At 42.9% G+C, this 26,576-nt stretch overlaps 1 protein-coding gene and 1 non-coding gene across 3 annotated transcripts; both read left to right on the top strand.

Annotated features, from left to right (window-relative positions):
- Window positions 1–1,933: 1,933 nt before the first annotated feature.
- Window positions 1,934–2,059, top strand: LOC123575009 (small nucleolar RNA SNORA11). The gene has a single exon (XR_006700181.2). It is a non-coding gene; the product is annotated as a small nucleolar RNA SNORA11 (small nucleolar RNA).
- A 6,890-nt stretch (window positions 2,060–8,949) lies between these two features.
- On the top strand, window positions 8,950–24,342 carry SLC10A1 (solute carrier family 10 member 1). 2 transcript variants are annotated; one of them, XM_045396617.2, is made up of 5 exons: window positions 8,950–9,391; window positions 14,249–14,459; window positions 20,816–20,994; window positions 21,655–21,851; window positions 23,807–24,342. In XM_045396617.2, the coding sequence occupies exons 1-5, from the start codon at window positions 9,036–9,038 to the stop codon at window positions 23,911–23,913; spliced, it is 1,050 nt and encodes a 349-aa protein (XP_045252552.1). In that variant the 5' UTR covers window positions 8,950–9,035; the 3' UTR covers window positions 23,914–24,342. The 2 variants fall into 2 exon arrangements, 1 of the variants encoding a protein (XP_045252552.1); XR_012415897.1 differs by lacking the exon at window positions 20,816–20,994.
- The last annotated feature ends 2,234 nt before the right edge of the window (window positions 24,343–26,576 follow it).

Raw genomic sequence — 26,576 nt, 5'->3', positions numbered from 1 at the left:
GAATTATTTTGTGATCAAGGCAATCTGTAGTCTTTATGGATGAAGGATAATTTGGCTGGATTTGAATTCCATGTGTAACACTTTTTGTTTCCTTGGACATATTTTTTAAGTATTGCATGACCATCTTCTGACATTGAATATTGCTGCACAGAACTCTGAAATAATCCTGCTTCCCCCGCCCCTCAGTGACTTGATCATTTTGCTTAGTTATCTTTGAAGTTTAATAACTTTACTAGGACACATCTCCAGGTTGGCTCTCCTGCATTAATTTTCTCTGATACATGATATAAATTAATGTCTCTATTTCAAAAATTATGTTTTTGTCCCTTGCTGTGGTTTTGTTAATTGCCTATTCTTTGTACCCTTTCCATTTCATCTTTATTTCTCTGATACTTTGATCTGAGTTCTGCCCGCTCATGTTTCATCTCATTCTGTTATCTCACAATCTCATCCCTGTGTTCTTTTTCCCTTCAATCTTTCATTTTGAAAAATTGCAGAGCTACAGACATGTTGAAAGAATAATGCAATGAGTAGTCATATACCATATACTTCACATAGATTCACCAATTATTATTATTTTGCTATATGTGCTTTCACTGTCTCTATACTCACAAACAATACATATATGCATTTTTCCAAATCATTTTTAAATAGATTGTAGACATCAGAACACTTCAACTATAAAAACTTTAGTCTGGGCTGGTCGCGGTGGCTCAAGCCTGTAATCCCAGCACTTTGGAAGGCCGAGACGGGTGGATCACGAGGTCAGAAGATCGAGACCATCCTGGCTAACACGGTGAAACCCCGTCTCTACTAAAAAAAAAAAAATACAAAAAAAAAACTAGCCGGGTGAGGTGGTAGGTGCCTGTAGTACCAGCTACACGGGAGGCTGAGGCAGGAGAATGGCGTAAAAACCCGGAAGGCGGAGCTGGCAGTGAGCTGCGATCTGGCCACTGCAGTCCAGCCTGGGAGACAGAGCGAGACTCCGTCTCAAAAAAAAAAAACAACTTTAGTCTGCATCTCCTAAAATAAAAACATTCCACTATATAACCCCTATCTTAGACCATTTGGTTTGCTAGAATAAATTGCCATAGACAGTGTAGCTTGTAAACAACAGAAAATTATTTCTCACAGTTCCAGAGGCTGAGAATTCCAAAATCAAGACACCCACAGATTCAGTGTCTGGTGAAGGCCTACTTTCTGGTTCACAGATGGTACCTTCTTGCTGTGCCCTTAGATGGTGGAGGGGGCAAGGCAGCTCTATGGGTCCTTTTTTGTAAGGCCACAAAACCCATTCATGAGAGTTCTGCCCCCATGACCTCATCACCTCCCAACACCCCCACCTCCCATCACATTGGTGATTAGGTTTCAACATATGAATCTCAGGGGGGCACAAGCAGTCAGACCATAGCAACCATAACACTAATTTAACAATAATTTTATAGTATCATCTAATATATAATCTATACTCAAATTTCCCCAATTACCTCCAAAAATGTTTTTAAATACTATTCCAACCCAGTATCCAATTATACATTGCATTTGCTTGTTATGTCTCTTTATTCTCTTTTTTTTTTCTTTTTGAGATGGAGTCTTGCTATGTCGCCAGGCTGGAGTGCAGTGGTGAGATCTCAGCTTACTTCTACCTCCACTTCCCAGGTTCAAGCAATTCTCCTGCCTCAGCCTCCCAAGTAGCTGGGACTACAGACACACACCATAACACCCAGCTAATTTTTGTATTTTCAGTAGAGACGGAGTTTCACTATGTTGGCCAGGATGGTCTTGATTTCTTGACCTCATGATCCATCAGCCTCGGCCTCCCAAAGTGCTGGGATTACAGGCATGAGCCACCACGCCCAGCCTTTATTCTCTTTTAATCTAAACTAGATCTCCAACTTTTGTTATGACATTTACTTCTTTAAGAGTACATGCCAGGGTTTGCTTAGAGCAGGGCGGTTGAAGAGTGGCTCCTCTGTTTACAATACACCAAACAGGAATCTGGGGTCATTGTGACAAGGGGCACAAAACTTGTGTCCTCCCTACATGTGAAAAAAAAAGAGAGAAAGAGAGAATGCATGCCAGTTGTTTTATACAATATCCCATAGACTAGATTTGTCAGGTTGTTTCTTTATATTTCATTTGTTTATCTAGCACTTGTATTTCTGATAAATTGCCAGCTAGGTCCAAAGACTTGATAAGATTCAGATTAAACATTGCCTATAATGATGTTGTGAATTTCATATTGCATTCCATCAGGAGGCATATGAGTTTAGGCTGTCTTGATATCAGTAATTCCAAGTTTGACCACTTGGTTAAAATGGGTAACTGCCAGGTTTCTCCAATGTAAAGGTATATCTTCCCTCTATAATTACTCCATGTGGTGATACTTTATCACCATGAATATGCTATTCCCTAATTGCCTTTTACTCAAGGGTTTTCACATCTATTGATGATCCCTACCTAAACCAATTGCTATATTAGGGATTGCAAAATGGTAATTTTAAAAAATCTGTTAATATATTTCTGTTTTGTGGTCTTTCTTCATAAAAGCAATTACTGCATTCACTTTTTAAAATTGAATTGCCTAATGTTTGAACAGTTTTCAGCTGCTGTATGTCAATGTTTTTCTGGTAAGTATTCTTCAGTTGTTGGAAATGTTTGCCACTCTTTTCCTCCTTCACCTTATAGTGGATTTAATTTGATGCCATGTGTCACTCATTATTGAGTGGACAAGTGATTTGCATGAAGCTCCACTGGGGGGCAGGGCAAGGTATCCTTTTAGGATAGCTGGCTTCCTTCCACCACCATCAGCCATAGACACAGACTGCTTCATACAACTACTGCTCATCCATTTGACTTTTTGTGTAGCCCCATGTGGACAGTTAATGATGGTCGTAAATTATTTGCTACTCTTCCCATTTAGAGGTGGAGTCTATTTCTCCCATCCCTCAAATCTGGGACACTCTTAGTAAATTGCTTGACAAAATATAATGTGCTGAAAGTGACATTGTAGGGCTTCCATACTAGGTCATAAGATGCCTTGCAGCTTTGACTCAAGCCTCGTGGAACAATTGCTCTGGGGTCATCAGCTACCAGATAAGAAGTCTGACTACTCTGAGATCACGATGCAGATGACTAATCCTCAGCAACCATATGAGGACCCCAAGCAAAACCCATCTGCTGAACCTGTCATATCCCAGAACTGTGAAACAGAATAACAAATAGATGTTTAAAATCACCGAGTTTGGAGGTGGTTTGTTATACAGCAATGGATAGCTAAAACATCCACTTCTACGGGCCGTGTGAACCTGAGCGGGGTGTGAGCTGGCTTCTGCTGTCAGCCTTGCTCACCCAGTTCCCATAGCTGTTGTTACAAAGGAAGGAGATCTCTTTTGCATTTGAGGTTGCATCCTCCACCTGCAGGAGGTGTACATATTCCTAGAGCTTCCCGACATCCACCCGCTCTGCAACCTCTCTTTCTCCCTAGTGAGTGCTGGTTAATGGTGACACTGGCAGCCTTCTCACATATTCTGGAGTCTACAAATGATATGTGTCCCCTAGTTTCACCAAAAAATTATTGTCTGTGAAGTTTTCCCCATTTTCCTTGTTGCGTTTGAATGGTTTCCAGAAAAGGAAGGGAGAAATAGCCTCTTTCTTTCTTTCTGATTTGTTTGTTTTAGACAGCGTCTTGCTCCGTTACCCAGGCTGGATGCAGTGGTACAATCACAGTTCGCTGCAGCCTCCACCTCCTGGGCTCAAGCAATCCTGCCACCTCAGCCTGCCAAGTAGCTAGGACTACAAGCATGCACCACCACACACAGCTAATTTTTAAAATTATTTTTTGTAGGGACAAGCCCTCACTATGTTGACCAGGCTGGTTTCAAATTCCTGAGCTTGCGTGATCCTCCCACCTCAGCCTCTCAAAGTGCTGGAATTACAGGCATGAGCGCCTGAGCCCAGCCATCCAGTCCTTTTTTTCTTTTTAGCATCAAGTTTCACTCTGTCACCCAGCCTAGAGTGCAGTGGCGCAATCATAGCTCACTGCAGCCCTGACCTCTCAAACTCCTGGGCTCAAGCGATCCTCTTGCCTCAGCCATTTAAGTAGCTGGGGATATAGGTGCATGCCACCACACCTGGCTAATTTTTTATCTGTGTAGAGACTAGGCCTTATTATGTTGCCCAGGCTGGTCTGGAACTCCTGGACTCAAGCAATCCTCCTGCCTCAGCCTCCCAAAGTGCTGGGATTACAGGCATGAGCCACCATGTCCAGCCTCTACAGCCGCATTTATACCATAAGTCATGACCATATTTTTTTAATGGCTACATTCTTTTAAATGGGCCATAACCAATCACCTATTAATAGATACTTAGGTTATTTCCAATAGTTCACTATTACAAAGCAATGCTGCAGTGAAAATCTCTTTACATAGATCCTCAAGCAATTATTTCTATAGGATAATTTTCTACAAGTAGAATTCTGGTGTCAAGAGCAATGGCTGATTGAAGGCTTTTTATGCCACTTCAGAATCTGGGAAAACAGCTCACTTTTGCCAGAGGTGACATAAAAATGTCCCTTAAGTAAATTTACTCAGCCACCACTACCCCCATGATTGTTGGGATGTTATGTTTGTTGTGTTGTTTGGTACAGCCTGTGAAAGAACGAGTCTAGGCCAGTTTGGAAAAAATATGCAATCACGGGAGCTTTTCCAGTCAAAGCTTTCAGGTCTCCAAAAGCAGGTTAACTCGGGAGACAGGATGAGGCAAAAGAAGGAGCAGGTCAGAAGAGCAGCTGGGGCGCAGAACCAGGCTGGGTGTGAATACCAATCGTACCACTCACTAGCCACGTGAATTGGGCAGATTATTTAACCACTCTAAGCCTTCTCCTAACCTATAAAATAAAGATAGAAATAGCATCATATCTCATAAGGCTATTATGAAGACTAAATAAGAAATGTGGGCATTTAGTGCTATAAATTTCCCTCTTAACACTGCCTTCGCTGTGTCCCAGAGATTCTGGTACGTTGTATCTTTGTTGTCATTAGTTTCAAATAACTTCTTGATTTCTCCCTTAATTTAATTATTTGCCCAAAAGTCATTCAGGAGGAGGTTGTTCAATTTCCATGTAAATGTATGGTTTTGAGCAATTTTCTTTGTATTCAATTCTATTTTTGTTGCATTGTTGTCCAAGAGTGTGAATGGCATTTTTTTTTTTTTTTTTTTTTTTTTTTTTTTTTTTTTGATGGGTGGAGAGTTCTATAGATGTCTACTAGGTCCATTCAGTCAAGTGTTGAGTTCAGGTCCTGAGTATCTTTGCTTTTGATTCATCTTGCTTTGGCGATCTGTCTAATACTGTCAGTGGGGTGTTGAAGTCTCCCTCTGTTATTGTGTGGGAGTCTTAAGTCTTTTCATGGGTCTCTCAGAACTTGCTTTATGCATTCATCCCCTCTGGAGGATGCAGCAACAAGGCATTATTTGCAGAGAGCAGCCCTCATCAGTCACTGAATCTGCCAGCACCTTGGACTTAGACTTTCCAGCCTCCAGAATTATAAAAAATAAATTTCTATGATTTAATTTTAAAAAGAACTTGCTTTATGAATCTGGGTACTCCTGTGTTTGGTGCATCTATATTTAGCATAGTTAGGCCTTTTTGTTGATTTGAACTCTTTGCCATGATGTCATGCCCTTCTTTGTCTGTTTTCATCTTTGTTGGCTTACAGTCTGCTTTGTCTAAAATTAGGACTACAACCCCTGCTTTTTTCTGATTTCCATTTGCTTGGTAGATTTTTCTCCATCCCTTTATTTTAAGCCTATGGGTGCCATTGCATGTTAAATGGGTCTCTTGAAGACAGCATGCTGTTCGGCCTTGCTTCTTTATCCAGCTTGCCACTCTGTGCCTTTTACTTGGGGCATTTAGCCCATTTACATTCAAGGTAAAGGGGATACTTATACACTGCTGGTGGAAGTATACATTAGTTAAACCATTGTGGAAAATAGTGTGGTAATTTCTCAAAGAACTAAAAACAGAACTACCATTCAACTCAGCAATCTCATTACTGGGTATATACCCAAAGGAATATAAGTCATTCTGCCATAAAGACACATGCACACGTGTGTTCACTGCAGCACTATTCACAATAGCAAAGACATAGAATCAACCTAAATGCCCATCAACAGTAGGCTGGATACAGAAAATGTGGTACATATACACCATGGAATCTATGCAGCCATAAACAAGAATGAGATCATGTTCTCTGCAGGAACATAGATGGAGCTGGAGGCCAATATTCTTAGCAAGCTAATGCAGGAACAGAAAACCAAATACTGCATGTTCCCACTGATAAGTAGGAGCTAAATAATGAGAACTAATGGGCACAAAGAGGGAACAACAGACACTGGGGCCTACTTGAGGGAGGAGGGTGGAAAAAGGGAGAGAATCAGGAAAAACAACTATCAGAATTATCAGGTACTATGCTTAGTACCTGGATGACAAAGTGGTTCGTGCACCAAACCCCCATAACACAAGTTGGCCTGTAACAACAAACCTGTACATGTACCCCTAAATCTAAAATAAAAGTTAAAAAGAAATGTGATTTAAATCACAGCATCCATCACACAGCATGTGCCCAGCAACTCCCAGGTATCATTAACATAATACCAAAAGATCTTCCTGTCCCCAAAATTGTATGAAATTAGAGTAGATTCAGAGGGAAGATGGGGAAAAGAATGGAGGGTGTCAGGTTCCTAGAAGAGATTTTTCCATTCTCTGCAAAGGCACATTGCTAGGAACAGAGCGAATGGGGAGGAGTGGGAGGAGGAGTAGCCAGGGCAAGAAACTGTGTTTTCTCAAAGGGAAAAACTCACAGTAGGAGGTGGAAGGATTTGGGGTTTCTGAGAAGAGGTGAGGAGGGAGAGTTGATAGAGACTACATGATTTAGAGTCCAGGTTATGAATGTGTTCATGGGAACTCTTCCCTTTGGATGTGCACAATCGGATCAATAGACACATGCCCAGACCCTACTCTTTAACAGATATTGGTCAATTCCTCGTCACCCTTTGGCACCAGGCAAATGTGTAAAAAGCTAACTTCTTCCTTTGACTTTAAGGCCTCATGTACGGTTACACAAGACATCTGTAGAGTGGCGTCCCTGGCATTGTGCAGTGCCCAACCTGAACAGGTGTACTTGGCAGCCCTGCATGGCCTCCACCCTCACGAGCTTCCATATTGCATTGTGTACCATCTGGCTACCTGTGGTCTTATACAGACCATCAGGTCCCTGAGAACAGGAACATGAATTATATCATTTTTGGTTTTTGGTTTTTTTTTTTTTCGCCTCCCATGGTGACTGGTACTCAGTTAGTGACCGATATTTCTCCCCTAGCCACTCTGTTCCCTTCTGATTAGCCCCAGAGAGAGGAAGCAGACTCCTTTGAGACTCAACCCTACCCTGTGGGAACACTCAGTCCAGGCATCACATCCAGTGCCCAGTCCTCTGCCTGCCCTCCCTTTGATACCAGCCCAACTCAAGCACCTGAAAATCATTAGCAGAGACTCTCAAAGGAAAAGGGGCTTCAAGTTCATGTCACCCAGGGCCACAGTATACGGCCCTGCAAGCTGTCCACCGCGCAAGCCCAGGGAGCACCCTTTTCTTGGATACGATGCAATATGTATGGATCCTGCCATCCAACCCATCCAAGCAGGATTCCAGAGACCTCAAGGCCATCCTTGGAGAGCTCTCATTTTCAGGTAGTTCCTTGCACCAAGCCAAAATCTGTCCCCACATCCACCCAACAGTGGTTCACACCCTGGTCCCTATTCTGCCCTCTGGAGTCCTACATACAAAGCCTAATCACCTGTTTCAGACCCCACCCAGGCCTCCTGGGTTCCAACCAAGCCAAGAGGCAATTGTGTTTCTGAAGGAGACCCCTCCCTTGTCCCCCCTCTGCAGTGGGGATAGATGGAAAGAGCAAGGCTTAGGATAATCTCACACACTAGGTGGCCCTGCCCCTGGCATGCCCACCTCTCTCTGCTGCTGCTGCACACCTCAAGCCTGTCTCCCAGCCTGAAACACACAGGCCCAGTGCAAAAGTAAAGCAGTCAGGAAGTCAGGGAGAAAAGACTGCATTCCTGCTTCCTTCTCAGCAAGTTTCCCAAGCAGTGGGCCTCCTCGGGCACAAAGCAATCTCCACGGCCAGGGTTCCCTCAGGATGCTCTTTGGGGAAAGAGCCTCCAAGCTTCCTGAGAGCCCACCCACCATCCCAGCTGGTTATTCCCTCTGACGGTAAGCATTTCAGGGAGTGTGGAGCAGCCACCACCAGTATTCCTCCCTGGGACTCATACAGTCCCAGTTTGGGGATAAGACAAAAGTTTCCCTGGGAGGATGCCAGGGAGGACACTGGCATCCTCTCAGCTCCCAGGAAAAGGGTCATGGACACATCCCCTCCTGGAGGCCAGTGACATTTGCCTGTCCCACACCCCCTTGGGCTATGCTACCTATATCCAGGAACCAAAGGCAACACCCAGCTCCTTTCACTGTCATGGGTTCTGGGGACAAATGATAACCCACTGGACACAGGCAGGATGCCTTTCCCCAACCAAGAAATTAAGGAATCAAGGGCTGAGCTGGGAACAGGAGCTGCAGGGAAGGAGATGGACTGGACCTGGATTCAGGTGGGCCCTGGGCAGGTCCCCAGGAACCGAATGCCTATGAGGCACACTCAGTGGAGGGCAAAGGGGAGAAATAAGCCCAGAAGCAGCAAAGTGACAAGAGAGGACTACGAGTAGCATCCAGGAATTCAGCAGAGGTCAGCGAGCTTGGGAGAGCTAGGGCAGGCAGATAAGGTTCTGGGCTGTTCCTCTTTGGGGCAACAGCCAGAGAAATAGCTCAGCTAGTTGCATAACCCTTCTATTTGCCCAGAGCTTTTGTCCAGAAACTCTCTGTCCTGAGAGGTGATTAAAGAAGGCATCCAGCAAGAACTGCACAAGAAACGGAGTCAGCCGGAGAACAAGGAGTGGTCTTCCACTGCCTCACAGGAGGATGGAGGCCCACAACGCATCTGCCCCTTTCAACTTCACCCTGCCACCCAACTTTGGCAAGCGCCCCACAGACCTGGCACTGAGCATCATCCTGGTGTTCATGTTGTTCTTCGTTATGCTCTCGCTGGGCTGCACCATGGAGTTCAGCAAGATCAAGGCTCACTTATGGAAGCCTAAAGGACTGGCCATCGCCCTGGTGGCACAGTATGGCATCATGCCCCTTACGGCCTTTGTGCTGGGCAAGGTCTTCCAGTTGAACAACATTGAGGCGCTGGCCATCCTGGTCTGTGGCTGCTCACCTGGAGGGAACCTGTCCAATGTCTTCAGTCTGGCCATGAAGGGGGACATGAATCTCAGGTAGGCCTGGGGATGAGGAGGGAACAGCCTGGGACAGGAGCTACATTAGAGATGTCACAATTGAGGGGAAGAGCTGGGCTAAAGCCAGGAAGGAGTGAATGCAGGCTGGGTGGAGGCTAGGGCAGGGGGAGGCTGGCATTTATTGCCAAGAGCTTATGCTGGGATGGGGACAGGAGTTGGGGTATGTCTGGTTTAAGCACCAAGCCAAAGGGACCATACTGGTCCAGGAAGCTCGTGGTGATCTCCTTGCTTCCAGAGGTGTCTCAAGGATTGTCTTAAAGGAGCATTGATTTAAGCGAAAGGAACCTCTGGAGAACTGCATCCACCTACAACAGTGGACAGGTTGCCTGCTTTGAGCCCAGAGATTTAAAAGGCAGTGTGATTCGTTCCAAACATCACCAGGAAGATCAAGGTGACTTGGAAACAAATGAGCACCTCAAATTCCTGCAAAGCAGGCAAGAATTTCCAAAAGGTCCTCCCAATTACCTGGTCATCTGAGATGTTTTCTCTTTAAAGTCCCTCATTCCCCATCAGATGCAGTGACATTTCCATGCAAAGGCACAACCAGGGAGATCCCAGCGTTTCCCAGCACCCACTCAGGATATGCCAGCCCCATCTCAGCCACCCTGGTAAGGGGAAGACAGCAGCACCCCCTAACGCCCTGCCCAAAGCATTATAAGCAGAAATCAGCAAGGGCTCGCTCCTGCAGACACAGTATGCAGGGGCTGGTTGATGCTCATCCTTGCAAACGGGGGGACTCTAGTCTTGAACATCTGCCAGAGGAGCTACTTCAGACCCGCTCCAGCTCCAGCAGCCTGTGCTGAAGCTAAAGAAAACTCACTAGCAGAAGCTCTTGCTTTTAGCGAAACCTCAGTCTCAAGCCAGTCCCTCTAACTTTTTACCATTAAGTTTAGTGTTTAATATACTTTTCTAATAGATTTCCTTTCAAGTTAAGGAATTTTCATTCTGTTGCTAGGAATTTTCATTCCGTTCATTCAAAATCATGCTAAATTTTTATTATGTAAGAACATTAAATTTTGTTGAATGACTTTTCTGTATCTACAAAATTATACCATTTCTTTAATCTAATAATACAGTAGTATGTATTAATAGATTATCTAATGTTAAGCCATTCTTACTTATCTTGTTCAATTGTATTGCTTTTTTAAAGCACTGCTTGATTTATTTGCTAATGTTTTATTATTTTTGCTTCTATGTTCATAAATAAGAGTGGCCCCCAATTTTCTTTTCCCATATCATTCTCCAACGTTAGTTCCAAGATCATATCAACCTTATACAATAAATGGGGGCATGTTTCCACTTTTTATATTATCTGGATAGATTTGCATAATATTGCAGCAATCTGCACTTTGCATGTTTAGTAGAACACTACCGTAAGACAGTATAAATCATGTGGGGTTCTAGAAGATAGGTTTTGAACTGCTTATTAAATGTCTTAAATAATTCTAAGTTGAATCAGGTTTTTGGCTTCATATTGACTTGGTTTTGTAGGTTATATTTCCCATGAAATTGTCCATTTAAGTTAAAAATGAAAGTATGAAAATGTCTGTAGTTTATTACTTTTTAAAATCTTCATTGTCTCTGTAATTACGTTCCCTTTTTCACACTAACATCATCAATTTGTGCCATCTCTCTTTGCCCTGGTCTGTCTTGCCAGAGGTGTCTATTTAACTGGCCTTTAAGAAAAAAAAGAAAAACAAACCAAAAAAACCCTACTTTTGGTTTTACTGATCCTCTCTAACAATTTACAAAACTTAAAAAATTTCTTCCTTTTCTTTGTATTGGGTTTTTCTCTTTCTAACCTCTTGAGTAAGGTGCTTAACTCATTACTTTTCAGTCTTTCTTCTTTTTCGATATAAATATGTAAGGCTATAAACTGCCCTTTAATAATTGCTTTATTTACTCCTGGCATGGTTTTTAAATTACTTTTTATTGAGATATAATTCACATACCATAAAATCCATTCTTTAAAAAGTACAATGCCTTGGTTTTTAGCATATTTCCAAGGCTGTGAAACTATCACCATTATCTAATTTCAGAACATTTTCAATACCCCAAAAAGGAACTCCATCCCATTTAGCAGGAGTCCCCATATTTCTCTCCCCTTCTAACCCTTGACAACCACTAATCTACTTTCTGTCTCTATGGATTTCACATAAATGGAAGCATTCAGTATGTGACCTTTTGTATCTATACTTCTTTCACTTAGCATAATATTTTCAAGGTTCATTCATGTGACAGCATGTCACAATACTTCATTTGTTTTTGTAATTGAATAATATCCCATTGTATGGATATAATACATTTTGCTCATCCATTCATTCAGCTGATGGACATATGGGTTGTTTCTACTTGTTGCCTAGTATGAATAATGTCTATGGAAGCTCACAGGCAAGTTTTTGTGTGAACGTGCTTTCTGTTCCCTTGGAATATATACCTAAGAGTAGAATTGCTGGGTTATACGGTGACTCTGTGTTTACATTTTTGAGAAACTGCCAAACTATTTTCCAAAGCACCATTTTACATTCCCACCAGCAGTGTATGAGGATTCCAAATTTTCCACATACCCTGCAACACTTGTTATTGTCCATCTTTTTAATTATAGCCATGCTAGTAGATATTAAGTGGTATCTCATAGTGGTTTTGATTTGCATTTTCCTAATAAGTAATGATGTTGAGCGTCTTTTCATGTGCTCATTGGCCATTTGTATATCTTCTTTGGGAAAACATCTCATTCAAATCCTTCGCCCATTTTTTACTTTTTTATTATTGCATTATCAGAGTTCTTCATATATTCTGAATACTAGACCCTTATCAGATATATGACTTGCAAATATTTTCTCCCATTCTCTGGTTGGCTTTTCACTTTCTTGATGGTGTCCTTTGAATCACAAGTTTTTAATATTAATAAAGTCTGATTCATCTGTTTTTTCTTTGGCTGTTTGTGCTTTAGACGTCATATATAAGAAACCATTGCCTAATCCCAAGTCCCCTCACCATGTTTTTTAAATATGTATTTTACTATTTTTATGTTCTAAATACTCTTTTTCCACCATGATTTCATATTTGATTGATGATATAATTAGAAAGTTCCCTTCCCCCCACCCCATGATCCTTTTATTATTGGTTGCTCAGTTTCAATGCTCCTCCCATCCCAGGTCTAAGACCTCAATTCTGGTCCCTCCCTCGGGCATGAAAGAGTGCCAAGACTAACACTCCACTCCCCTCGATAACCCCTCTATACAGTGAAACTGTTTGTTCGTTTGCTCGTATGTAGAGATAGGAGTCTTACTTTGTTGCCCAGGCTGGTCTCAAACTCCTGGCTTCAAACAATCCTCCCTCCTCGGCCCCCCAAAATGCTGGGATTATAAGCATAAGCCACTATGCCACACTTAAAATAAATGTTAATTTCTTACAAGCTCAAGTGTGTATTTGTTCATGGGGGTTGGGGAGTTCCTATTATCTAGTTCACAATTTTCTTTGAGGGACTCTCCTCACCTCTAACAGCTCTTATCCTTATGACATGTCTACCTATTGTTCTTGATAGCTATGCTCTGGAACCGTTGATATAGGCTGCTCTTGATGCATATTTAAGCCATATTCCATCTTTATGGAAATAATGAAAGAAGTGTAGATGGAGGGTGGGACTGTGGGGAGGAGGAGGGACACACTGAGTGTGGTTTTCCTAGGGTCTTGCCAAGCCCTCACCTCCCAACCACCTTCCCACTGGAATAAAAGTCAGAGTCATATATTTTTAATGTGAATGTCCATAAATCCAAGGAGATGCCCTATCAGCTTCCTTCTCAGTTGACCTTTCCGGAGGGCCTCTCCCTAGACAGGGTCCTGGGACTAACATATATAAGATTCCAAATGGAAAAGGAAATTGAACAAGTAGGATACATATTAGAGCTGGAAGGATATATTATTCAGGCTCTGAGTATCACACTCAATTTATTTTAAATAGTATCAGGAGGAACCAGAAAGTAAAGAGCATGAGAACACCAGAGTTGGGGACTGGAATACTATCCAAGATGCAAAGCAAGTCTGACCAAGTTATCTTGTCACTTACTCAACATGGGTATCTATTACTGCCTTCTCTACTACCCCACCATTATGGCCCTTCAATTATTCTGTTTCTTACTGCTTCACTATTTCTTTTACAGTCCTTTTAATCATGGTATCTGTTTACTGATTTTTCTTAGTAGGGTTTTTGGCTTCTGCCTGACCATCACTCCCATGCCACCCATCTCCAAAGACCAAGTGCCCTGTCATTGTGTCTCACACTCAGACTCCCCACAAGGTAAAATGTGCTGATATAGCTAATCGTTATTGTCTCCGTTGGACAAAGCCACTACAACCAGCCATTCCCTAGGCTCTAAACCAGACATTTAGTAACTGTGGGTCAGGTGCTATTCCCTGGTCCAGTGGGCTAATGATCAGAGTAATGGGATCACACAGTTAGCTTTCTACAAAATGGGCTTGGCATGGGGAAGGTGCTCAATGCAAAAAGGGTTCTATTACAGAGAAGGAGATCAGAATGGCTCCTTCCACAATGAAGCACACAGGGATTGAAGCAGTTGAACCAGCCTAAGTTCAAATCCTGCCTTGGCCACGTACTACCTTGTGTGATTTCGAGCAGGACACAACTCTTCTAGTCCCCAGCTTCCTTGTCAGCAAAAAGAAGATAGTATGCTTACTGCCTAATGATATGGGGGAAAGGAACTGAAGTCACATATGTCAAGCACTTAGCACAGTGACTGGCACTTAGCAGGCACTCAACAAAATAGTCTGTATTTATGGGCTCTCTTTCTCCCCTCTTCCCATGTCTCCCACCAGCATTGTGATGACCACCTGCTCCACCTTCTGTGCCCTTGGCATGATGCCTCTCCTCCTGTACCTCTACACCAGGGGGATCTATGATGGGGACCTGAAGGACAAGGTGCCCTATGGACGCATCATATTATCACTGGTCCCGGTTCTCATTCCTTGCACCATAGGGATCGTCCTCAAATCCAAACGGCCACAATACATGCGCTATGTCATCAAGGTAAGAACCTGGGGGCTTGACAAATTATGGCAAAAGAATAAAAACACCATATACAACTACACGGTATAATCACTATATTAATAATAAACACATATATGCTCCTACTAGATGCTAAGTTTTATGCCACGCACTCTGAGGATTCATTGTCACCAGAGTCTGATGTTTGCACAAAGTGAAGTAACACATGAGGCCGGTGCAGTGGATCACGCCTGTAATCCCAACACTTTGGGAAGCTGAGGTGGGTGGATCACTTGAGGTCAGAAGTTTGAGACCAGCCTGACCAACATGGCAAAACCCCATCTCTATTAAAAATACAAAAAAAAAAAAAAAAAATTAAAAAATTAGCCAGGCATAGTAGCAAGTGCCTGTAATCCCAGCTACTCAGGAGGCTGAGGCAGCAGAATCGCTGGAACCAGGGAGGCGGGGGCTGCAGTGAGCTGAGATCGCGCCACTGCACTCCAGCCTGGGCCAAAAAGCAAGACTCCATTTCTAAAAAGAAAAAAAAAAAAAGAGAGAAGATCCAATTCCAGTGTACACACAAGTATTTGCAGAAGGCAAGGAGATGGGAACAGTGAGGGCGGGAGTGGTAAAGGAGGCTTCTTAAAAAGGAAGGGCTTGAGGCATTTAGGTAAACCTGGGGAGAAGGCTGAATAGAGGAGTTGAGAGGGCACCAAGGTCAAATTTGGCTGATGTGGCAAGAAGCTAGAGGAGAAAGGTAGTATACCCATTCCCAGCATTTCAGGAGAGGGATGGGGTGGGAAGCAGAGTGAATTAAGGCCACAAAGGTTTTGAGGAGCACTGTGGTCACAGACAGGGCATCATGCCACTGCCTTGTGTGCAGAAAAATCCCGGACTCTTAGAGTGCAGCTATGGTCTCTCCACCAACATTTTCAACGTTGGAGTTCAGTCTCTGCCAGCCTCCTGCTTGGCTCACTGTTCATCCCACAGAGCCAGGGGGTCATCCTGGTCCTCAGGAAGGACTTGGTCTCCTGACATCCTGTACTGTCTCTGCCCTTGCATCAATGCCTCTGGCCTGGTCTGTAAGGCATGCTGCTGAGAACCCCAAAGTTTGGCAGCAGCTTTGGGCCTGGAACAAAGAAGCCAAGAGTCCAGTTTTCAGGGGGGGTTTATTTTCACACTACTATTGTCTCAAGAGTAGTTTTGCCCTTTCCCTGTCCCAGTGCCATGGCCGCTTCCCGCCTGCTGGAGGACATGGAGGAATCATCCCTCCTCCTTTCCCTGGCCGGTCACCCCACCTCAGCATCATTCTCTCCACCCTTGTACTCAGAGACCTCCTTTTATTGATTATGCCCCTGATCCAGCAGCCTCCCCTCTCTCACTCTCATTTCTAAAACATCTCTGTATTGGTTCTTCACAGTCAGCTTGGACACAGACTCACATATCTCCTATCTTCAAAAAAACAGAACAAAAACTATCTCTCACTGGAATTTCTTGTGGAATCCACCTCCCATTCCACCTAATACCTCCCCCCTGCTCCCCTTCCTAGCCAGGCTTCATGAAAAATCACCCTCACTCCTCTCTCTCTCTCTCTCTCTGTCAATCGCTGCCTCTCAGACATCTTCCATTTCCCCCATGCCACCACCAGAGCTTTCTCACGAGTGACCAGGCCCTCAGCCATTCATTTCCATTATTTGAATCCCTCTCTTCTCTCCTCCTTGGTCTCCCATCCACCCGGCATCTTGATGACCACCTGCTCCACTTTCTCTGCCAAATCCAATGGACATTTCTCAATCCTTTCTTGACCTTCTAGCAGCATTGGACAGAATTGACCACTGCCGCCTCCTCAAAAGCCTTCTCTGTCAGCTTTAGTGACTCTAAGCTCTGCTGCTTTCCTCCTGCCTCTTGTGACCTCCTTCGGACTCCCTTATGAGTTCCTCTGGTCAAAGGCACTTCTCTGCATTCAGACCAAGCTTTCTGCCTTTCTCACCAGACCTCTCCTAGCCCAGGATCTGATCCCTCTCAGGTCTGCAATTACCATCTGCAAGCTGAGACTTTCAGAACAGCATCATCCGACCTCAACTCTCTCCTGACTCCAGAATCCATTTATTATCTACCGATCTTTCTATCTGAATATACCTCTGGCATTTAAAACTCAATATATGTTAAATAAGTCATCTCCTCCCCCTGTGTGGTTATCTCAGTCGGTGGCACTGTGTGTGTGCCCAATTGCCTCAACCGGAAACTGGAAGTCATTCTCAACGTTCCCTTCTCCCTCACCACTCACACCTATCTAATTAATGACCGTCGATTCCACCTTCTGTTGCTGGAATCCATTCATTCCTCTCCATCCTTACCTCTCACTAGACAACTCAAATGGCCTTCTCATCCAACCTCCTCACCCAGTTTTAACCTGAGGGTGAAGATGTAAAGTACAAACTCTATCATGTGTCTCCACTGCTTAAAGCCTCTCATTGGCTCCTTCCCCCTAGGATAGAGTTTAAACTTCTTAATGTGGCACCAAATCAAATTGAGATTTGGTCTCAATTGACCTTACCAGTCTCAGCTCTTTTCTCTTTGCACATGCCCTTCCCTTCACCTGAAACACTCTTCTTCCCAATTCTCACCCCACTCACCATCTTTCACTGGGTCACTCCCACTCATCCTTTAAGTCTCAACACAAACAGCGCCTCCTCCAGGAAGCCTTCCTTAAACCTCTTAAGCCGGAGTAGGATGCTTGTTCTATTCATTCCCACAGCACCCAACACTCCAGCCAACCCCTGTAGAAATTATTATACTGCATTAAAAATGTTCATGTTTATTCCCCACTTATTTCTCAAGAAGCAAGACCATAAGGCTATGTCTTAATTAACACTGAATCCACAGCACCTATCACAGTGCCCCCATAGCCAATGCCTGAGAATAAATAAAGGAATGAAGGGCAAGTCCTATCTGCTGCTCTTCCACACACCAGCAGAAAAACAACGTACACAGAGAAACATGTTTGTGTGCATCATTTCATTTCTTTAAGGTAGTTTGTAGGGTGCATAAGATTGCTTTTTTAAAAATCCTATACACCCACAAACGATCTTAAAGAAATGCATATAAAATATAAAGAATATTAAAATGTGAAGTGACCACTACTATCATTTAATGCTACTCTACCCTCCCGTTTTATAGGTGGGAAACTGGGGACCAGAATACCAAATCACAGTGCTAATGACAACTGATGCAAGAGCATGTCTCCTTTCTACTTCAGAGTAGCTTTAGAAGTGTTTCTCTGAGGTTGCAAAAAGTGGAATCTCAGATTTTAAAACTGGAGAAGCCTTTAAGATGAAGTTCAGTCTCCTGCCTTATTCTCAATTTGCAGATAGAGTAACTGAGGCCCGGAAAAGGTACTTGGCAGAGCCAGGATTGTCTCAACCAGTCTCTGTTCCTGTTGTGTTGCACATCCACTACTCAATGCCAAAGAGGAAATGAAGTCAAAATGAAGCCAGAGAACATTAAAAGGGCTAAGAAATACCTTGGCTAGAAAGACAGAGACTAGTAATAAGGGACTACATAAAAGGTGATCTAAAAAACCCAGGCATGCCCTGGACCCATTTTGTCCCTGGCTAAACCTCCAGGGTTAAACAACCACAAAGTCAACAGCTACACTGATTTTCCTATTTTCCAAAACTGGAATCACTCCTGTGAGGATGCAGAGACGAACATGTGGGTCAAGCTGCAAAGGCTGAGGTTCCCTTGTTTCTATGGCTCTTTGAGGACTATGTTCATCCTTTGTCACCCTGTCCCATAAATAATACAGTGAGTGCCACACTGGAAAATGAACAAATGATTGTCCTGGCCTCTTTGCACACTTAACCCTCCTAGGACCTTGCAAATCAAAATAACCCAACTTTCAATAACTAGCTCTGGCAGCAGGTATCTGCTCACACTGGGTTCAACCAGTTGCATTCGCTGGTGGAAGGTCACATTTAGATATACCAAGATACGATTTCAGGGATGCTCATTTTGAAAGGCAATTCAAGAAATTAACTTAAGGCTATGTGGTTAGAAGGCTGATGAATCTGAGAATGACATAGTCCACAAGCCACTTTCACAAGCCATCCACTATTCTTTAATAAGGATCCCACCATTTCATTGACTCAACACTCTACTCATGCATTTCCCACACCTGCTGCTACTGATGAACTGACCCCTAACTCTCCTTTGTCTTATAGTTTCTGCCAACTTGTGGCTTCTGTTCCTCCCAGGCCTCTGTGTGTTTTGACACTTGTCCCTGCTATTGCTTCCCTCTCTGTAATCCTGCAAACTTCCTAAGTGAGAGAAACTGATTATTTCTACTACTCACCAGCCTGTGCAGGCCACCTTTGTGGGTAGCGTGTGGACATGTCATCTCATGTGTCACTGGTAAGCCAATGGATTGGCTGCTTATTAATGGACACTCATCCCAGTTGTGAGCAGGGCAATGAAGTCAGGTGGTACCAAACATGGTGGCCTATGGAGAAGCAACTACCGAGGGCCACTTGTCTCAGCAGGGGTTGTAGACAGGATAAATTTCCAGAGATGGCAGCGGTGAGAGTGATGAAACTCTAGAATGTTACATTCCTCCCCTTTGAGTAATAATAGGAGTTAGTTTAGTGAATGCTTCTTATATGCCAGGTCCTATGCTGTCAACCTCACTCAGGTTGAGTGACTCCCCAAAGCTTACACACCTGGAGACTAGCAGAGCCAGCTTTCCCACCTGGATCATATCAAAGTCTGTGCTCATAACCACAACTGTGCAGCCCCCAAGAGTCAGAGACCATGAGTGAGAGAATAAGAGTGAATGCCTATACAGAGGAATAGGGCTTCAGGATTCGTGGACAATTCCTGTAGCCCAGTGCCTCCTAAATTATCCACTACACTCTTGATGGAGATAAAAACTATTTGACTGTTGGGTGGAGGGCAAATTCGAAAGACAGAAATCCAAAAGGGGAAATCAACTAAAAATGCAAAGGTAAACTGAGAAGCTCATTAGCTAATAAGACTTTTAATAAAACTTGAAGCACATGGTTATTGAAGAGATGTGTGAAAGTCCTTCCTATGCTGGGATAGGACCACTAATTGGTATAGGTGATGTTTTATATGATCGTATCAGTTGCAACAAGCATTAAAAACAGAAACACAAAGCTGTGCAGCTGAAATGTGAGCAACACAAACATTATGAATGTACTTAATGCCACTGAACCGTGCACTCAAAAGTGATTAAAACGGCAAACTTTGCTATGCATATTTTACATTTTTTTAAATGTTACTAGGAAATATAAAATGCAACACATGTGAATGAACCAAAAAGTGAACCATCACATATAACTATTACAAAATAACATGGTATGTTTGAGAAACATTTGCAAAGGAGATAAAAGGGACAGTCTTAAATTTACACATACCTGTTTATCATTTTGGAGCATGCAATTCTCTAAAATGCACACTGGAAAGTACAAAGTGCACGGAGGTGCACTTTGAAAGGTTGCATCCTATGTTGCACAATGAAAAATCCTTTAATTTCATTCAGAGTAGACCCGCGTAGTTTCCAATGATGTTGTTATTACCCAAGACATTTCTGAAAGTTATTTTGGGAACTTCCTTCATATTCAATTTGCAGATCACTCAAGAAAGTAGGTTTATCCCCTTATTATTAGACATCATTTTGGGTTTAAAACCGTATTTACGGGCTTGATCATTTACCTTGACCAGCTTTGTTTCAAATGACTCTTGGCAATTTCCAGAAGTCAAATTGATCCTAAAATGGATAAAATCCCTATCTGTAACAAAGGTATTTGAGACAAATATGTATGACAAGTTCTAATGAGTTTCAAAGTATGTGGAACAATGACAGTATTGTAGGAATGTGTATATAAGTTCCAAGAATACTTTGAAACTTTTAATATATGCATTTTGCAGGAGGCCTGAATAGCCTCATATAACACTTCACTCAGTTTGCTATCTAGAGATGTGTCAAAAGCAGAAACTGTGCTTGGTTGAGTTTGTAATAATCAAAGTGTTAATCAGCTGTCCCCAGGCTTCCTAGCTACTGATAAGAAATCTAAAAAGATGGGCTGGGTGCAGTGGCTCACACCTGTAATCCCGGCACTTTGGGAGGCCACGGCAGGAGGACCACCAGAGTCCGGGAGTTTAATACGAGCCTGGGCAACACAGTGAGACCCTGTCTCTAATATTAATAATTTAAAAAAAGAAATCCAAAAAGAAGATAAAGGTCTTTCATATTCCCTTCCACTCCATGTTTTATTGCAATGTTTCCCACTTCCAATTTCTACCTGTGCTTCCCTCCTCTCTGTTCCTTTCTATCCCCAACTCTTCTAATTGCCTTTTCTTCTTGTCTTCATTCCCAGGGAGGGATGATCATCATTCTCTTGTGCAGTGTGGCCGTCACAGTTCTCTCTGCCATCAATGTGGGCAAGAGCATCATGTTTGCCATGACACCACTCTTGATTGCCACCTCCTCCCTGATGCCTTTTATTGGCTTTCTGCTGGGTTATGTTCTCTCTGCTCTCTTCTGCCTCAATGGACGGTAGGTATTTTTTTTTTTTTTAAGAAAGGGTCTCACTGTTTCCCAGGCTGGAGGGCAGTAGCACATTCTCGGTTCGCTGTAGCCTCAACCTCCTGGGCTTAAGTGATCCTCCTGCCTCAGTCCCCCAAGTAACTGGGACTACAGGCACAAGCCACCATGCCCAGCTGATTTATCTTTTCTAGCGATGGGGTTTTACCATGTTGCCCAGGCTAGTTTTGAACTGAGCTCAAGTAATCCGACTGCCTCAGCCTTCCAAAGTGCTAGGATTACAGGCGTGAGCCACCACACACCTGGAGATAGTATTATTTTAGGTCCCACTGTCCCATGGGCTTCATTCTTGTCCTAGTCTTTCAGGAAAAGAATAACAAGCTAGGAACCTGAAACCTGGACAAGGCATTTTCCTGGCAATATGTTCAGATGCACTAACTGGACAAGAGACTTGACTAACTGGCCAAGAGACTTGAAAAAAATTGAGGAAAGGTATTGAACGGATTAAAAAGCCAGACACCAAAGGTATCCAAACACCAATAGCAACAGCAAAGTACCACTGTCCAGGGTCTAGATTCCATCTGCTGACAAACTCCTTGGTAGCGGCACTGGGACAAAGTTGCTCCCTCCAGTTCCTTCTGAGTGTATGTGGCGTTTTCTTCACCAACACAGGTGCCGACGCACTGTCAGCATGGAGACCGGATGCCAAAATGTCCAATTGTGTTCCACCATCCTCAATGTGGCCTTTCCCCCTGAAGTCATTGGGCCACTTTTCTTCTTTCCCCTCCTCTACATGATTTTCCAGCTTGGAGAAGGGCTTCTCCTCATTGCCATGTTTCGGTGCTATGAGAAATTCAAGACTCCCAAGGGTGAGTACTGAATGATCCCCACTTCAAGTTCTGCTCCAGTATTGGACCTGAGCCTGCCAACAAGCAAGTTTCTAGTAGGGACTTTTTGGATAGGGCTTTAGCTTTTATCAAGCCACTAAGAACCAGGTAGCCCCAAGAAGCATCCAAGAAGCTTTAAAGATCCAAGGCTACTTCCATCAACTGCACTCCATTTCTTCCTTCTAGCTGGGAGAATGAAATTGTGGATGCAGTTTACCTCATAAAACTGAAGGAATTTGGGCTGCTTTGTCTCAGTAGAGAGACATCATAGGACAGAACTGCCTTGAACAACTGAGATTATTAGTTGTGTGAAAGACCTCTACTCACAAGAGTTGGGGAAGTTTCCATTTCTCAGGACTAGGCTCTCATCTCCTGGAACCAGGTCAGAGCCACAGCACCACTGGCACCCCCATATGAGGTAAAACATATGAAAGCATTGCAGCCTAATATAACCCAGAATAAAGAAAAAAAAAAAAAAAAAAGATTCCTCAACTCCAGTTACACAGTAAAGGAAACTTAAGCATAAGATTGTTAAAACAGTGACTACCTCCATAATAAACTTGATTAATATGATTTATACTTTACTCTGATCACTATGGGGTTAACACAGCATCTCTTCTCTAAAATGCTCAGAGCATAACCTTTCAAAATAAAATTGAACCTCAAGACAGACCAGAGACCAGTGTCTTCCTCAAAGTGTACTTTAACACCAATTAAAAAAAAAAAAAAAAAAAAAACCGGACATTCAAACATCCAAACCTACTTTATAACACACTTCATTGTAACGCTAAATATGAGTATATTCTTCCTAAGTACTTTCCAAATCCTTCAACTGTCCCTTCAAATCCATGAATTGAAGTCCCCTTCAAAACCTTGTCTAGACCCTAGGGACTGTGATTTACACCCTAGGAGAAATACACAACTTTCCCTGTTGGAATTTGTTACATTATACTAGCAAATACCATTCTCTTTCCCTTTGCAATTAGCTAAGATGTAATTAGGTTGCCAAGCAGCCAACAGGAAACAAGTACAGGCTGACCATACTCTAGAACCATTTTTGAAGCTTTGGTTCAAAGCTACAGTGGAGTTGTGAAAAAGAATCTAGTCTGATGCTTACCTGAAAGGAACGCATGAGATTTGCTGCCCTCTTACAAAAAGGGCACAGAAGTTTCTAGACCAACCAAGTTCCCAGATTTGAGGTTTTAGTGCCAGAAAGGCCTGGAGTGACCTCAAAGGACAATACTCTATGGATCTTTAGCTCTCAAGACTTATAAAGAACTTTCCTCACAATGTATCTCAGAATACCCCAGTGGAAACACTAAATCAAAGCAACTTCTTTGGACCTAATGGCCCCAAGAAGCTATTCTCAGGGGAAAGAATCTGTCAAGTTTTTATACTTTTGATTCTTGTACCTTTCTATACAGATGGAAGCACTCTGTATAGGGAACTCTCCCATCTGTATGGAAAGGTGCAGGAATCAAAGCTATCTTCAAATTTGCATCACCACCTACACGATGGGCAAGAAAAGAGGCAGAACAATTGGGTGTTGGGGGGAAGAACTGGAAACTCTCTTGGTTAGACTCTCTCAAAGATCTTTCCTCCCTGCCTCCTCATTCCCTGAATGTGACACAGTCCTTGCATACATAAACTCATCTCCCCTGTTGTTTTACTGTTATGTACAGAGAAGTTAGAGGTGAAGTGATGATGAAGACTCAACAGTCTAATTCATTAAGACTTTTATTACTAGTACTACCATTAGGGAGATTGAAGGGAAAGTGAGTTTAAAGAGTAAACCACGGGAGAGATGACAGAAATGGAAAATATATACATAGCACACCCTAGGGCTGAGTTGGTATTCTTGTACTTTCCAGATTAAACAATGTTCACTGTTCACTCCTCTTGTTCTGTCTCTACATCTATGACCCTTAACTTTACAGATAAAACAAAAATGATCTACACTGCTGCCACAACTGAAGAAACAATTCCAGGAGCTCTGGGAAATGGCACCTACAAAGGCGAGGACTGCTCCCCTTGCACAGCCTAGCCCTTCCCCTGGTGGCCTGGATTCTGGTCCCAAAGCAATTCTGAAAGCCAGTCTGGTCAACTACAGAGAGCAGCAAAAACAACAGTCTTGCCTGAGTCTCTCTCCAGCATTTCCAGTACATCTATCAGAATCATCAAGCCTTGGCCGGGAACACAGACAGGGTATCTGCCCAAGAAGCCTCAACTATCCCCAACTTAGAATTTGCTACTTATTTCAAAGACTTGTTCAGTGACTGGAAATTCTATGAAACCAGAAACCAAATCTGCCTCTTGCCAGGATCTCTGAAACAGTGCCTGATAAGCATCTTAAGTCACTCAATTCCTGAACTAATCAATATATATGTTTAACCCATTACTCAAATACCCAAATCCCATTCCAAGTTTTGTGACCCAAAAGAGAAATAAATAAATGCTCAAGAATGCTGTAGAATTAGATTTCAGAAGTTCTAATCTAAAAAATTCAGATCCCATTCCTTCCCTTTTGACATGATTGGGATGACGCTCCCAAAAAGTCAAATTTGACATCAAGTATGCAAAAGTGAACACAGTAAGATGCAATTAGGCAAAACAAACTCAAAAATAGCTAATGAAATGAAAAAACTGGGCAAATGCATCACGTTAGTAGAGGAGAAAAACCTTTGACAAGGAAAAACCAGGAAACAAATACATACAGTAACACAATGTCACCTAAGAATCTCTTTTTTAAGTTCAGTAGATACCTGGTTTTAACACAAAGCACCCCCAAAACTGGGTACAGCAAACTAAATGAGTGGTTTCCCAATTCAAAGAAAAATGTTCAAATACCTAGAATTCACAAATTTCAAACTGTCTCTAATAAAATTTAAACATTTTGCATATCATATGCAAATAAAGATCAAGTAAATGATTAACAACGAATATTAACACTTACAAAAAGTCAATCATGCTTAGTTACTTGGGATTTTTATCATTTTGTATGGTCAGGTACGAATGAAACCAAGACAATATAGTTTTCAGGTGTCAGTTTGGCAAATGTGCAGGACTAACAAATACTCCCAACACCAAAACGAGAATCACAGATTTGGGTCACTAACATCCTCTTAAAAAAGCAGTTTTTGAAAAGGCTACTATCATTTTTACTAATTATATCCATATATACCTAACTGTTCAAATTGTTTTCTCTATTATCTAACCAACATCATCTGCTAGGAGACTTGGTTACATACAAGTTATATAAGAACACATTTGTTTAGCTTCTGAAGATAGGGTTGGCCTCAAACTGCCCTTAGAAAGGAATAAACATGGCCAGACGCAGTAGTTCACACTCGTAATCCCAGCATTCTGGGAGGCCGAGGTGGGCAGTTCATGAGGTCAAGAGATGGAGACCATCCTGGCCAACATGGTGAAACCCCATCTCTACTAAAAACACAAAAATTAGCCAGGCATGGTGACACACGCCTGTAGTCCCAGCTACTCAGGAGGCTGAGGCAGAAGAATCGCTTGAACCCCAGAGACAGAGGTTGCAGTGAGCCGACAGAGCGCCACTGCGCTCCACCCAGCCTAGCGACAGAGCAAGATCCCGTCTCAAAAAAAAAAAAAAAAAAAAAAAAAAAAACAGTAAGGAATAAAGATGAAAGAAACAGAAAACAAAGGTTACACCGTGCCCTACAAAGGCAGGTCCTAAACCTTTCCTTAGGATTACATCCACACTCCTCATATCTCAAGCCTGGTTTTGCGAGTCCCTTTTTGAGACATAATCGTTATCTCCCTGCCATTTTTTCAAAAGAAGGAATTTATTGTATTCCCTAACACAAGATTAAAATTAGCTTAAGTCTTGGCTGGGCACAGTGGCTCACTCCTGTAATCCCAACACTTGGGAGGCCAAGGTAGGCAGATAGATCATTTGAAGTCAGGAGTTCGAGACCAGCTTGGCCAACATGGTCAAACCTCGTCTCTACTAAAAATACAAAAATCAGCCAGACGTGGTGGTGGGCACCTGTAATTCCAGCTACTGGGAGGCTGAGACATGAGAATCACTTGAGACTGGGAAGTGCAGGTTGCAGTGAGTCACCACTGCACTCTAGCCTGGGTGACCAAGCAAGACCCTGTCTCAAGAAAAAAAAAAATTAAAAAAATAAAGACTGGCAGAGTAGTTCATGCCTGTAAACCTAGCACTTTGGGAGGCTGAGATGGGTTTATCACTTGAGGTCAGGAGTTTGAGACCAGCCTGGCCAACAGGATAAAACCCAGTCTCTACTAAAAATACAAAAAAAAAAAATAGCTGGGCATGGGGGTGGGTGCCTGTAATCCAGCTACCCGGGAGGCTAAGAGAATCGCTTGAACCCAGGAGGCAGAGGCTGCAGTGAGCCAAGACCGCCCAAACTGGGCAACAGAGTAAGACTCCATCTCAAAAAAAAAGTTTGTCTGATTATTTAGAGGTAGACAGGAAAAACATCAACCTACCACACTGCCCTGAGAAGCACGTTCTAAAAGCCCAAGGGGGTAAAGTTGCTTTTGATAGCAACTTCAGGCTGACCAAGTACTGCCTTCAGAGACACTGAGAAAATCTAGAATCCACCGTTTATTAAAATAAACCTGGTTCCCTCAACTAATTCAACAGGTATATACCAACTCCTAAACCCAGCCTCTTATTACAATTAGCAGCTTTAAACGTCCATAGCCTGT

The sequence above is a fragment of the Macaca fascicularis genome, chromosome 7 (genome assembly GCF_037993035.2).
Source record: "Macaca fascicularis isolate 582-1 chromosome 7, T2T-MFA8v1.1".
Lineage (NCBI taxonomy): Eukaryota > Metazoa > Chordata > Mammalia > Primates > Cercopithecidae > Macaca > Macaca fascicularis.
This window is presented reverse-complemented; position numbering and strand designations above follow the sequence as displayed.